Here is a 15,470-nt window from a genome sequence, read left to right on the forward strand (position 1 = left end):
CCATAAATTACAATTGCATGGCTAACTGTCCACAAGCTAAGATAGCACCCCTCCGGGTAACCTTCAATGCATACATTTTTCCACCAACATAAGGGTAACTAACACCTCAGTTGTAGGGGGGACAGCTGCCTTGCATATGCTCCAGGATGTTACGGCAAGTGTCAAGGTGCCCATACTGAAGGTCTGAGATTTGTATTTAAAAGAAATTACTTTCACTGTAGCACAGGAAATAACTGCAGAGAGTAACTGATGTCCTGCTAAGACATCCAGAAAGTCTCTTGAGATGCTGAGCAGCATATTTGTGATTTCTATGGTACCCACGCTTGTGGATGCCAAAACCAGCAGTAGGTAAGGGGAATGAACATTACACAGTCATTCTTTGTTAGTTGATTTTTTTTCATGTTGTACAAAGTCCAACAAGTAGCAATTACAGAAGGAATTTTTAACGTTTCAGAGTGAGTCAAGCTTAGAAGAATACTGACTGATGTGGTGTCCACAAAGTTCGGGCTCTTCAGGCTGACAGAGGAGTTAAAGCATGTTGTCTCAATTCTTACATACCTTCCCAGCCTCCTACAAACTGCCTAGGGGGATGGGAAGAGTATTAATTGAATTTGGGTTTCTGAGTTAAGGGTTGCAGCTGGTCAACACAGACAACCTCCAGTCCTTCCAGCTGCTAGACTCTCCTGAAAGCAGGAGAATTAACGAGGAAAGTCCACTGAAAGTCAGCTAAGGAATCTGTGTGATTATAGGAGCCTGGGGATTTCAAAGTCCTTCTTAATGTATGAGAAGGCTGCTGTTCAGTGCCCCTCAATTTGTACCTTCTCCTGGCTGAGCAAGCCCAACTTGCTCTGCCTTTCCTCAAAGGGCATGTGTTCTAGCTCCCAAGCACCTTAGTGATCCTTTGCTCAGCTCTCTCCAGTGTTATTTCCACCTCTTGGTTTTGGTGGGGTTTTTTTGGTTTTGTTTTGGTTCTTTAAGGACCCAATATTTGGAATATGGTCTAAAAAATGCTAAGCAGAGGAGGTTAATCACTTCCCTCCTTCTGCTAGCTGATACTGCCCAGACTGCTGTCAAATCCTCCTTGCTGCCAGGTCCACTGCTGGCTTATGTCCAGCTTACTATCCACCAGAGCATCCAGGTTCCTTCTTCAGAGCTGCTTTCCTGGGGTTATTCCTTCTGAGGTGTAGGACTTGGCCAACCTACTCCATCTTATCCTGTCAACATACAGACTGAGCTTCTTTTCAAGGGCCCATGATATCTCTTGGTTTTAAACACAAGGGGGTTTGCCTCCTTTCAAACAATATACAGTAGGATATTCCAATTATACAATTACAGTGTATGCACAGTTACAACTCCTGCTCATTGACAGTACAATTAGTATGCATAAGCCTGGCTATACTTCCTTCTTACTATGCTTTCTTTAATCAGTAATGTGCATATTGCTGCTTAAATTTGCAAACTGCTTTGGAACTCATACTAGTCATGACAGTGCAGTCAAAACATATCACTTTCTATGAATACATTTTTGGATGCGGCCATTTTTTTTTTAGTTTGTTTTAAAACTGGGTTTCAAACCATATCTAATAGATACTTAATAAAATCAGAATAAGGCTGTTTTGAGCCGTGGGAGCAAAAAACTCTCATATATTGTTAAAAATTGCTGATGTACCACAACACAAAATGCACTGAAAGCAGGCTGCAACCATAAAGTATTAAGATGTTCTGTAACTAGAAATAAACACTATTTTTTAGGACAAATATAAAGTAACAAGTGATTCATATACAGAAGATGACAAAGATTAAATACACAGGTATGACAAGCTTGCTTCTGCCTTGTAGCAGAAAATTACAGGTATTGTAGAAAGAAAACCTTAATAAAACCTACATCTGAGGGAAAATTAAACCTGATGTGATAGAGAAAAAAAGTAAGTCCAAATCAGAGTCTAAAATTTCCTAGTTCTGGTCCCTTAAGTGTAGACACTAGTTTATTTCTATTATTGTCTACAATAAGGGAAGTTGTAAATGAAGCAACTTTCCCTGAGACACTTAAAATACTCACAGCTAGGAATGCCTGAAGAAGAGACATAATAACTACGGCAGTTGTCTCAGATTTAACAGATTTTTTTTCAGATCCTGCACAATCCTCTGAACAGTTACATCAAGTCTGGCCACAGATATACTTTACTAGCTGGAGGGGTACATGTATGCCCCATATCTTCACATGGCAGAGAAATCCTTAGAGACTTGGCTCCCCATCTATACGAATGGTGATAATACCATATTTACCTCACAGGCACGAAGATCTCCACACTCAGCTTTGGGAAGCTCGTAGCTAACATGGTAACTCTGACAACCATGCAATAACATAAAGCTAAGACCTTAGTCTTGTGTCACCACATCACACCTTGAAGTCACCATTTAATACTCTCCTCATTCTCCAAACTGTTTGGCACTGGACTTCATCTCAGGAAGGCTTGAGTTTGTGCCAAAGTATAGGCTGAGCTCCTCCAAAGGAAGCATTTCCTCCACCTAACAAATGCAGAACACTGCACCAGGCAGCACTTGGTCATGAAAGAAATCAGTCATGATAAGCCTGCACAAATATTGACTTGAAGTTACAGACTGGCTGATGCCTTATGGCAAAGGTACGCTGTTGCCAGGTGCAGAAGTGGCAGGAACACAAGAACTCTGCTTCCACATCATGTTGTCACATAGCTTTCACCTTGCTCATCATCTTTTTGGCACCTGTTGGATTTTGCTTTGGAATAAAAGCCACAATCATTGTCCTGTAAAATGCACCTTGTTCCACCGTCCCTTTCTAATGCTTTTATCCCCTCTTATGTCCTAACTAACTACTATAGTGACATTGCAGTGAACACTTGATGAAATTCAGATGTTGACCATTAGGAAGCAAAGGTAATGCTGTCAAGAACTGTGGCTGCAAATGTTCAGTTACCTTAGAGGTTGGCAGAGACAATGACGAACATTATCAGCTATAACTGGTAACTACTAGCACCTCACTTAGGAAAAGATAGTCCAAGTTATGCAGACTACAACATAACCAAAATCACAGAGATAATTTCTGTTTTTTAAAAATGAATCATGATAATGCTAGTTTTTTAAAAGTAAATTTCCACTACAGCAACTAAACAAGAACAGCTCTGTGGAGAAGGAAATAAAAGAGAGCCCTCATAACGCATATTGTAATCCAAACCCAAGTTCTCCTCCTAACTCTCAATGTCTCCAAAATTCAGAATGCATAGATGCACAAGAGCTGACCTGTCATTCGGTTTATCCTTGACACAGGGTGTCAGAGGGGAAACCAGTAAATTAACAAGAAACCATGAGATTCAGCATAGCAGCAGCTTTGCTCTCCCACAGCTGGTAGAAGGCAGGAAAATGTATAGGATTCCAGTTCTGACCAGTCATTAGATTTAATCGGCAGAACTGCTTTCTCAGAGAGCACTTGCAGGTCTTTAAAGCTATATCCAATTAAGCGAAGATCACGCATAACATCAAAGAGGAAAATCACATGCTAGCAAAGGGCATGCTGAGCAGTTATTCATTAGCTAGAACATTCCCGTGGCAGAAGTTTTGTAAACATTATGAGCAACTGGATTTCCATGCTTAACAGATACCCAGGAACACTATGAAAAACTATTTCGAATGCTATATGCAAATTCTGCACATGTCTACTCAGGAGTTGTGAAAGCACTGTGGTATTTTTTATGGTACATATTCACAGTTAGAGTACAGTTTTAAAACTTAAGAATGCTACTAGTCAATGATTTCCTTAGCTAACTGAACACAGGCAGGGTTCACATCTCAAGTCTCTAGATTTCTGATTCAGGAAGAAAACAGGAGAAGATCAAGGTGGCTGTTCTGCCACCTCACTCCCTAAAGAACAGCTTGAAATAAAGAATACCTCAAAAAGGCCCACCTGCTGCTCTAGCTCTACCACAGCACAGGCAAATGGTGAGCCAGAAGGTGTCAGGGAGCAAAAAGCACTGAGGGCTGATGCTTTCACAGAAGGCCCATGCCTGTATGTGTGTTCTCACAATGTGCAGCAAAGGATCCCAAACCTTCCAAAACAAGTTCTGATTTTATGGGCTATACTGATCAGAAAGGGTCAGTTAAAGTCAAAGGAACTCATCTCAGCTTAGGATCTGGATGAGAATTTTAAGCAGCTCTCAGTCTACATCAGTAATTCACTGACAGTGAAAATAACACATCAGATGAATGGCTTTCAAAGCAGGGCTGCGAACAAAGGTCGTGGAGTAACACAAAGAAGGGGCTGTCATGGCCACAAAACACCTAATATGGAGTTTTAAATAATTATTTTCTATCAGCTTTCTGCTCAGATGTTCCCCAGCAGTAAGTACTGTTTTGAGTGGATCAAAGGCAGGGAATAGTTTCTTCTCTACAGAATTTTGGAATGTAGAGGGGAGGAAAAAAATCCCACCAAAAATAGTGGCAGCAGAATTTTGTTCCTGCCTGAATAATTTTCTTTCCTTCAAGTCTTCCCATACCCCACAGTCAGTGTGATGCCAGCAGTAGAGAAGGCAAGACAAACTCCCGCCCAGGAGTTTAAAATATTTGCACACTCAAATAACCTGCTTAGGAAAAACAACACTGAAATAAAAGTAGAACTAGATGCAGTAAACGAAAGGAGGCAATTTTAAAAACATCGCTGGGAACTTATTACAGTTGATCACATCAGGCACTATTCTCCAGCCACAGCCAATGCCACCTCCTCCTCCAAAACTCTGCCCATCCAAATTCACCATCTATTCAATGTTCTCACTATTGCATGCCACCCTCAGATACTGCTTTCTCCATTTACCCTGCATGTTCTCTCTGGAGGTTCCTGTGGTGGAACTTAACCAGAGAGCATCTTCTCTACTTGGAAGTTTAAAGATGCTTGGCTCTGTCTCTGTTCAGATGCTGCCCTCTGAGCAACTGACTTCTCCTACGACGTGACCTCCAAACAAATCTGACATTTAATTTTCTGGTGCCAATCACAAAGGAAATTTGATCTGAATTTCCAGGAAGGGTTCTATACCTGGTCTCCTTGGTGAAGATCATGACATATCTATCTCTGCCTGACAAAAAGTCATGATTTCCTTCCCCTTCCAATGCTTAGCCAATGATTTTCCCTGTTAATTTTATTTTCTGCATCATGTTGCACAGGTTAGAACTAACTAATCTGCTTTATGAAAGTACAGACTAGGTTTGCAGAAGGCTAGTTTTGCCTTTTATTATACTTAAGTATACAATCTACAAATGAAGTTACAGTTATTCCATATGCCAATTAATAAGACAAGGGTAGTTATCCTAATTTGCCTGTGCAACCATAATGAAATTCCAGTTAATGTGCATCTTTCTGTTGACTTCATCAGGACAAGGGCATAGTGAAACATGCCCCCAGCATTCTGCTGGTCTGACTTAGGGGCCTTGAGACAACACTCTTGACTGAAACAAGATACAGAGAGGAAAGCAAATTAGCAACATCACCTCCATCGTTCTGTCTCTGCCCCCAGTGCTGCACCTTCACTTGAAATTTTAGACATGGACAGTTTCTGTGTCAGAACATATGGAGAAAGAATCAACAGCTGAAGCTCTTCTTGGAGTATCTAAGGCTGTAGCTAGGCACAAAGGCAGCTGTCTGCAAAATTACCAGTTAATCCTTTATTCAACTTCCAAACATTTCTCAAACAGTTAAGCATACAAAATGGGCACAGGTAGCTCTAATTCACACCAATACCTGGAAATGCAATACACATGCACATCCTCCTGGCCAGTCTCCAGCAGGACTGAACTCCGGCAATCAAGGGCCTTGGGGAGGGGGCACAGGAGGCAAACAGCTTTCAGTGCTGTCTCAGCTGCAGGTGATAGCTAATCTCTGCCGTAGTTCTGCAGTGAGCCCCTCACTGGCTGTGATGCCTGGCCACAAGACATCGCCCCTGACTGCCTGCTCACACATCCTCCCAAAGGCAATGATGTCACTACATCACTACTGAGGCTGATGAGCAAAGAGCTGCATGGTCTTGCAAAAGGGCAAGAGGCAGCATGAAGGAACAATGGAAAGAGGAGCAGAAGAGGATGACAGAATATGTGCGAGCCCTGTATCAAACAATTTCTCACACTTCAAAACAACGTGACAGTTTAGCCCTTTCACTGGGATTTCTCAGTCCAGCATAGCTTCTAAGACAACACTAATGTCCCCCTCTTCCCCCACACAAAGTTTTTGTCCTTGTCATAGCGACAGTTTCTGCCCACCCATCCCAAGCGCTGTGGTACCTTACCACCACTTGTCATATCTCTTTCTCAGATGTGTTTCCCTTCCAGTGCTTCCAGCAGACATATTACAGACTCCAGTCTCCTCTTTGCCCTCCTTCCTCGGGTACTGCCATGCTCTGCTTCAACACAATTATGTGCAATGCAGAAGAAAACTGTCTTTAAACATCTCCATGCAGCAGGTGAAAGGCAAATGCAGGCTGCAGGGCAGCATGATCAAGTGGCAATGCATCACTTGCAACAGGACAGTGCATTGTAGAGCTACACTTCAATCCATCAGAAATCTCTGAAACTAAGGACTCTGTCTTCTGCACAAGGAACGTTTTATCATGTTGCTTTGGTCCCTTCTCTTCTCCCCCCCTCCCACCACACAAATAAAATGCAAAGAGAAACTCTTTTTCCCGATGTTCTGCCAAACAAATAGGAAACTCAGAGCATCACAGGTCTGATTCCCCCAGTGCTCTCACTTAATTTTGCTCAGAGGCACTGCAATAATCTTGTCTCAAAACACCTCATTCCAGCATTCATTGGCTATTATGTAGACAAGACAGTATCAGCTGGCCAGCTACAAACAAATGAACAAAGAAGTAAATAAATCATTTGTGGGATGTTGGCATCTGCATTGTTTAATGTCTTTTGTTTCAGCACTCTCATCTGCCCCTGCACACACAGCCCCCTTGACTTGTAAGAAACCACGGTTTCACTAGCAAAGCAGAACACAATGACAGAACAGACCTACCTTTCCGGAAACTAAAACACCGCTTAATTCTCCTGTAAGTAGTTTTAGGAATGAAAGGAGCTGCTGCTAAGGCACCTGGGCTGCGGACTCCAGCATTTTTGTCTTCAGGCATCATACAGGCCGAGCCCCCACGTCCCTCCAAAGCTCTCCTTTACCACCTGCATCCAGACGAAACACCACGACAGCTCATCGTTTACTGACTGCTGAGGAGTTTTTATAATGGTGTATTTTCCTCTGGAGCTAGCAGATTTGCGGTCTTCTAGATCTTGGGTAGGGCTTGAAATGATTTTAATGTTCTCTTCCCTGCTTCAATTTTGCTTTGGGGAACAGTTTCCTTCCATCTATTTCCTTTCGCTTCTTTTATTTCCTGCGGTGAGACAACTGCCTATTATGCAATGTCACAACAAAAGAGTTTCAGCAAAAAGATGTATCTTCCATTCAAACAGAAGTGCCTGCACAGAGGGGGAGAAAAACCTCTCCCTTCCAGCCGAAATAGGGGGCTGAGTGGCAGAGTCTCTAATTCCACAGGATAAGGTCAGCACTCTGCAGTGTTCAAGGGGAAAGAGAAGAACAATATCAAAAACGCCACCGAAGAATCCTCCAGGACATGACACTCATTGCTGGCACTCTCTATTTTTGTAACCAAGAAGCAAAAAATAACAGCCCCTTCGCCCGAGAAGCTCTTTGCCCATAAGAGATTCCTTTTGGGTGTGATGCTCTCGTGGGCTTCTCGCTTGTTTTACTGCTTTTACTGCCTTCGAACTACCAGGAGCTCCCACGGGAGAGGTGCGTCAGATGCGGCAGCAGCGCATCTTTGCCAGCAGGATCCCGGGTAGCCGCTGAGGAATACGTGCCTCCAGACGGGGATGCGGCGCTGGCTCACTACCCCGGCCCCTCGCCAGCTGATGGCAGCCCGGTCACCGCCGCCGTGTGCACGCAGCAGGTGCGGGGGAAGGACGCGCAGGAGCTGCCGCACCGCAGGTTTTGCTGCTGCTCCTCCGGGTGACTTTGAGTTGACTTCAGGCGGCTGTCATGTGCGGCTGCTGGAAAACCGAGCAGGCTGTGCCTGGCTCCTGCAGGAGGTGCCAGACCTTACGCTACTACCCCTGCTAAAATGCTCATGCTCCTTCTTCTCCCTCCCCCTTAGTCCCAGGCTCTGTAAAAAAACCCGCCTTTTTAATCTAATCAGGAAGAGAATTTCATGTGCAAACAGGCATTACATGCCCTGCCTCATTTACATTTCTTTTCCCTTTCAGATTTTTTTCCACAGTCACCTTATTCTTTTGGTGCAAAAAACAAGCTGTTTCTGATCACCTTAGCAGATTCCCACCTGCCCCCCTCCTGCCTGTTCTTTCTAGCACAGGTTAACAAATAACAATTTAATGATACGGTTAATCATTTACAAAGCTCCTTGCTCTGGTACCAGGAGTCCTCTCTCCCACTGCCAGGCAAACTTCTAATATTAGTGGCTCACCAAGACACATCTGTTACATGTGTGCTCGCACACACACACGCAGAGCTTGCTTACAATGCTTAAAAAACCCAGAAAATTCACGTTACTCAAAGTGGCACTTGTCTTGTGTGACACAGGACTATTGTGGTTTACCATCTAGTAGTGAAATTTAGGAAGCTGTTTTAAACTAGTGTTCTGATTAATTAGCTGTCTGAAATAATTTTGTCTCATAAATTTAATACTGGCTAGTCTCCATCAGGTGACTGCAATTTTTCTCTATCTTGTTTATAGTTATTGTAACATATAAAATCGTTTTTAACTTCAGCAGCTACAGCTCATAAAAGCAGGCTCTTAAGACAACTTAAGCCAGAAATGCCTGTCTTTAAAAGGGTCAGACAGTTGCAGCAGCTGTAGAAACATCCTTGTAGGAAAGGATAATAAAAATATAAGTGTGTCTCAACATTCATAATCACAGAACCGTTAACAGGGCTTGTTTACAATTCTGAAGATAGCTCAGACTAACAATTTAAGTAGTTAATAAAATTGGGGACATGCTAAAAACAGGGTTCTTATTGGTGACAAACCCCATGATACTGCTTTTGCCTTGTTATCACAGCCAAAGCTTCTCACGTTTTCCAGGGAATTTACTGTTTGCTTCCCATTACAAACAACCCAGAGTCAGGGTATTTGCACAAGAAATCCAATAGGATAAACAAGAAGAACATGCTTCGAAGTATTTTAACTACAAAGGAATTCAAACAGCGATGCAAGGATTGCTCCTACTTTGTTTTACACGAATCAGCATGCAAAGTACCTAGAGAGGTGCCTCTTTCAGCCACTGGCATTTAACTGTTCCTAGAACAATGACAATGTCCTGAGAATTTTCATAGCGGCTGAAAGGATTCCCAGCTGTAAATCCGAAATAGCTCTTGCCCTATAAAAGCAAATGAGGAGCTGGTGAAGAAAGTACAGGGTCAGGACTTGGGAGATTTGGTTTCTATTTGTAGCTCTGTGCGTGGATTTGGGCTAGAAATGGAGTTTCACCTAATCTCAGCTCCCTGCCTGGAACACGTAGAGACTTCACCACTTGCAGAACAGCAAGGCTGCCTTTCCTTATTATCTGCCACAGAAAGATACTGTGGTGTTGGAAGCCAAGTTCAAAAAACCATGAAGGCACTCTCTGAAAAATCCATTTCTCCAAAGTCCCCAAATGTATCGTTGCCACAGCAGCTTATGCTGCTACTGCAATGGAACGGGAGAATATTGAGGAGCTCAACAAGAGGCCAGCTTTGCAAAGAGAAAGCTGGATATGGGTAACCTTTGTGCTAATTAAAAAAGCAAATTTCTTACCTAGCCTAATTACAGAAGATTGTGGTCCTCTCACCTTCCCTCTCCCAAACCAACTCAACTGTCCTGTAGCAGATCACGCCTTTTAAGACAAACCTTTCACTTTGTCGGTTTTGGGGTTTGTTTGGTTTGGCTGGATATTTTTTTAAGCATCCTATTATAAGACCTACATGCCCAGACTCAGGACTGTGCCAGCCTATTTATCACACAGAGACAGATCCCAGTGAGATGACTTCACACCACCTCTCCAGGGCACATTTTCCCAGGAGGAGACAAAGAAAAGGCAGTCATGTTTCAGAGATGCCAGGCAGGCCCTACCTGAGCAAGTCCCTCAGCACAGCCCACCAGCTAGGCTGAAATCCTCTCCTAAAAACTGTAACTCAAATAAAGAGCAAAGAAGGTGGGCAGCTTATAAGAAAAGTTTTCTTTCCTTCAGTCTCCCCCTCCTCCCTCCTGTGGTCTACCTGGCAGTTGAGAAAAAGGCATTTGCAGTCAGCAATCAGTTTTCAGCGCTAACTGCACTTCTCAGTTATGAAACAGCACAGACAATCCTGCCTTCCTGATTTCTCTAGCAACCTGCAAACAAGACCAACTGTTTGATGCAATCCTGGGTGCTCTTTCACAGTAGGAAAATATTTCTGTCTCTAGACTTAAAAGATTTGAGAGCTCCAAGAACAGACTGATTAACGTACATTTTGTGCAAGTGTACCAATGACATCTATATCATAGTAACAGAGACACACTATCACCAAAATAATAATGAGAGAAATTATTATAATAATTTGCAGCCCATTCAACATAAGAGAGCTTTCTAAAAAGACAACTAGACTTCTGACAATAAATTTTCATCCAGTACTATTAAAATTATTGGACATGCCAGTCAAAATCCTATACTGCTAGTGCTAATATTCTGAGGCATAGCTTTATATAATACTATTACTGGTCTTAGCTGTCACTGGCAGGAGAATCGCTGACAAATTCTCATAACAGGCATTCTATGAAACACATGGATGGTCTTTCAGCTGGTGACCAAAGGAATTACTCTGCCTATCCCTGTAGAAAAGCCAATTTCACAGAAGACCACAGAAGTTTTCTGTGAAAACTTCTCCTCACACTATCATGTGCTATCCTCATCAAGGGAAGTGCTTCCAGACAGTTTAAAGCCTTTTAATTGAGTCCTCTGCATGGAAACATGCCCAACGTACCTGCTTTGCAAATGAAAACAAAAGGGTTTATTTAGTCCACTTTTTCTGGAAAAATCTAGACCATTCTCCTCCTCACTTCAAAACTGTCTCTGTGACTGAGAGACAACAGAAGAACCCTTATATGTCCTTGTGCATCCAGGAGCCCTGCATGTTCCCTCACTGACTCACCTCCTCCAAATGGTGCCCATATAACCCTGCGGATGGATTTCACCCAATCCTCCATGTCATTCTGCGTGCTTGCCATAAGGAGATACGTCTCATGATTAGCTGTCATCCGCTCTCGGTCTCCTCCTGCAAGAGAAGATAAATGCACTTAGAAATCCTTTTGTTTTCCTGCCCAGCCAAGCTCCTGCCAGTCTGGCTGCTGGAAGAACTGACACTAGCTCCACAGCAAACAGACATGGATACTCTGCAGTGGAGTGTATATCGTCAGACGTGGCATGAAAAGAAGGTCCTGTAAGTACATTCCCCATCAGAAAGTGAGAAGCTGTCATGCTTCCAAAAGGAAATGAGAGGATAAATGTCATCAGTAAACAAAAACAGCCCCATGCTGTTCCAAGAACCACAGGGGCCCACACTAATCTGTAACTTGATACATGCACTGGAAATTTTGCAGCAGTTACTGTACCACGGTGGAGAGAATAAATGCAGAGACAGATAAGGGTGCTTTGAACAAGTGGGGATGACTCCACTCTTATTTTCAGGAACACAATGTGTCACATTCATAGCAATAACATTTGATACACCCAAGTGCTGCTGTGACTCTCTAAGGAGAAGGCAGCCGACACTTGCAGCTGACATGGTACAATCCGCTGCCTTGGACAGGTCTGAGGATTAGATTAAAAGGGAACACACAGCCTTATAATCCTTTATTTAAAAGATGGGCCCACATAAGAAGGTCAAAACCAGCACTTGGTTTGCCACAGCTCCAGGTTTTCAGACTTGTATCCTGCTTCACTTCCATTCTCGTGGGTACTGTATTGGTGCAAGAACACATGGAGATTCAAACCACCTTTCCAGGCAGAAGGGCAAACCCTTCCAGAAGAAGAGTGGCATTTTGAAGCCCTTTCACTGAGACAAGGGCAGGCACATGTACTTCACACACAAATGCAGTGCACCTAGAAATCCTGTGAGCCCTGTGTTCATCTCTTTCCAGCTTCTTTTATTTCCATTCTTTATCCTAGTCATATCTAAAGTAAACATCTCTGTTCACTACAGCAGGAATACTGCTCCTGCAAGGTCTTCTGAAGAGTGCTCTGCTTAGTTCTGGGCACAGAAAACAGCTAGGTTTCTAAAGAGAAATTTCTCAAGGGCTGGAAAATCCAATCATGACTTCCTGGCAAAACCGTTGGGAATGAACCTAGTCCTACAGTTCATGCTTTACAGAATTAGGGCACACAACTCTAAAAGGGATTTAACTGAAAAGTTAACCTTTAAACTTTTAAGTTTAAACCTAATAAATGCAAAAGCCAGATTTTCCTTGAGACAGGTAGATTGTACAGAAGAATTATTCTTAAGGTTTACATCATTATTCAAAACTTAAATTTGATCTTGGAGGTAAAGAGAGACTCTTTTTCCACAGTCAAAGTACAGCCATTCCATACAGTACATTCCCCAAAATTACATCCAAACAAGTAATGACCAATTAATTTTAGACTATACCACAATTTAAAAGTCTAAAGAACACTGTTTTTTTATTCTAAGACATAGTAGGGATGAACCCCTTTTTAGTGTCAGTACTAAAGAAATATCAAGATGAGTTAAACTGCTGGTTGTTTGTGGTTTTGTGGGTTTTTTTGTTTGTTTGTTTTTGTTTGTTTTGTTAATTATTTCAGTAGCTAGCACAAGCATGGTACAAAACATGGATCTTACATCTACTTTATGCTGCATCCTTTTTACCTTTCAAGAAGTGGAGGATACAGGTATGGGGACAGGGAAGCATTAACATCCCAAAGAGCAGCACTCCTCATCAACCCTGCCCACAACAAAACAAGAGTCTGGAAATTCACTCCTCATTTCTACATTTTACAAAGCCATGTTGACCAGAAGGAGGATGGATCTCTCATTCAAACACACAGAGGGACAAGTCATTGTCAATAGTTTACCTAAACTAGCCTAGTTTACATATCACCCAGGGTTTTTATCCTGAAAAAGCAAAAAAATAAAATAATAAAATCTTAGTATCTTGTCACAGCTATTAAATATAATAGTAATAAATATAGTATAGAGGAAAAAGTGTGTGCCGCAGTTGAGTCCTTTTTGTGGCTGATAAATACTGGAGAAAAATATTTATCATATTATACTGTAGCTTCTTTTCATTTTAAAAGACGAGGATCCTGTGAGGTGTCATACAAAAAACAAAAACAAAATATGCATACACCTAATATGTATCAGATCCAGGAATAAAAAAAAGTGGTGACGTGATTCTCCTATTAAAGAGACAACAAAAAAGATGACGTGATGGTCCTCCTCTCACGTGTCTCTCAGATCACTCCATATTCTTTTAATAGCCTGCACATTTAAATTCAGCAGATTATGTAGCATTTACTCAGCAGATTAAGTAATATTTACTGAGTTATCACATTATGACAAATTGCAGGGTGTTCTCCACACAGACTGGATTGATCCCAGAAGTCTGGCTAGTTCGTTTATAGTGTGAATTCCAGAGCAGTAATTTAAACTAACTCAGGTAAACACCCACTCAGCCAATACACAATCAATCTGTGTTTAATTTTGCAGAGAAGGAAAGCACAGTGTGTGGTTACACCTCCTTGTTATGAGAAAGCAAAGCTTTCCAGCAGAAGGAGCTTCATCATTTAATAGCAATTCTAGATCTGCCTACTTTGTAATTCAATTCCTTTCTTTCAAAACATAATACTAAATCTTGAAGGGTTCTCCTACTTGTGTATTAAATGTAGTTCTTACTCATTAACTAGAGCCTCAATAGAAGATTTGTGGGGATACAAGAGCACTTGGATGTGTGTTTTACTGCAAATGTTAATTTTTAGTGGAACTACATTTTACATACAAAATTAACAAGATGGGGGCAAACAAGAAGAAATGACCATGATTTGGGAAAGAGTCATCTCAGACAAAAAATACAAGAAAACCAAAACTAAAAGGACCTCTCTGAATCTTCAGTAGGTCTGCGGACACTTCTGAAAGACACTGTTTAGAATCTCTACTTCCTTTTTTTTTTTCCCTTTTAATACTATTGTTATGACCATAATGAAGCATGAGTAGATCACAATCTCCAAAAAACAGACACCTTTTCATACCATGGATATCACCATTAAGTACATCAACTTGAAAATGTTGCTCAAATTTCCTTTCCTGCATTCACAGTTCAAGAAATGTCTTAAGCCTGTGTGTTGTGGCCTGCTTGTGAACGGCCAGCTCAAGGGGCTGGAATATGCACTCCACCTTTTTTTCCTCATCTTTTCTCCTTTGTTACTTTAGGGGTGTTACAGGACCCAAGCCACCTGACCAAAGAAGTTGACTCTGGTATGTTCAAGATGAAAAGCTGCTGTTTACAGAACTGATGTGTACATCCTGTTTCCTCCAGCCTCTGGTAACGGCCAAAAGTAATTGGATCTACACTGTCTGCAGTTTCAAAACTACAACATACTATCACACACTGTTATTCCTGCAGCCTTGACCAATCCCCAATCTGTTTTGTTGGCAGCATCAGAAATGCACTCCTATTTATTGAAGAAATTGATGTGTAACATCCATGTGGAGTGGAAACACTGAACAGCACTGCACCACGATGAACCTTCCACTGTGAACAGGTCAGATTTCTCCTCCTGCCCCTTTGGCACCAGCAATGACCTAGAGGTGCCCAGTGTTCCATCCTGTCCTTGCCTGCTTGGGGGAGCTCAGTGACCCACAGGCTGATGCTGCCACCAAGCCAGCGTCCCTCCAGTACCAGCGAGGCCAACGACTTTAAGAACTCTTGACAGCATCCAGAAATAATAATAAAAAAAAAAGAAGAAAACCACAATAAAATACGGAGAGGCCAATTCCTGCTGGGACCCACGCCACAGGGGAAAAGAGAGGGCACAGCTTGCTCATGCAGCACCACACCACACACTCAGAAAGGCACCAAAAGGCAGAGACTGCATTTAAGGGGGATTGTTTCCTGAAGTAGCAAGCTCAACAGCTCTCGACAGCTTTTTATCACCCATCAATTAAATAAGAACGCACAGACATTTTGGTATTCAGCTGGGCAGGGAATGGTGTTCTTATTTTGAAGACTCTTCCTGTCTCACCCAACACCTTTCCTAAACCTGGACACACCCAAGCTAAACTCAGAATGAAATATTGCCTTGTCCGTTTAAAAGCATCTTGGATCTCTTGCAAACAGTAGTTCCAGCATTCTTGAGAATGGAATGCAAAAGGATTAAATTCATACCAACAGTTTAAAAGA

General features: G+C 42.2%; 1 protein-coding gene across 7 annotated transcripts in view; it reads right to left on the reverse strand.

Annotated features, from left to right (window-relative positions):
• Window positions 1-15,470, reverse strand: part of ARHGAP24 (Rho GTPase activating protein 24) — a 170,795-nt gene that overhangs the window by 23,530 nt on the left and 131,795 nt on the right. For 5 of the 7 annotated variants that reach the window (XM_027887228.1, XM_027887223.1, XM_027887225.1 and 2 more), the window contains one exon: window positions 11,210-11,332. In XM_027887228.1, coding sequence (XP_027743029.1) covers window positions 11,210-11,332 — 123 coding nt within the window. Of the gene's footprint in view, window positions 1-7,036; window positions 7,736-11,209; window positions 11,333-15,470 lie in introns of those variants that run through there. The other 2 variants (XM_027887227.1, XM_027887222.1) reach the window with 2 other exon arrangements.

Source organism: Empidonax traillii, unplaced genomic scaffold, assembly GCF_003031625.1.
Source record: "Empidonax traillii isolate 1590-97213 ecotype Southwest subspecies unplaced genomic scaffold, ASM303162v1 scaffold205:size1172791, whole genome shotgun sequence".
NCBI lineage: Eukaryota > Metazoa > Chordata > Aves > Passeriformes > Tyrannidae > Empidonax > Empidonax traillii.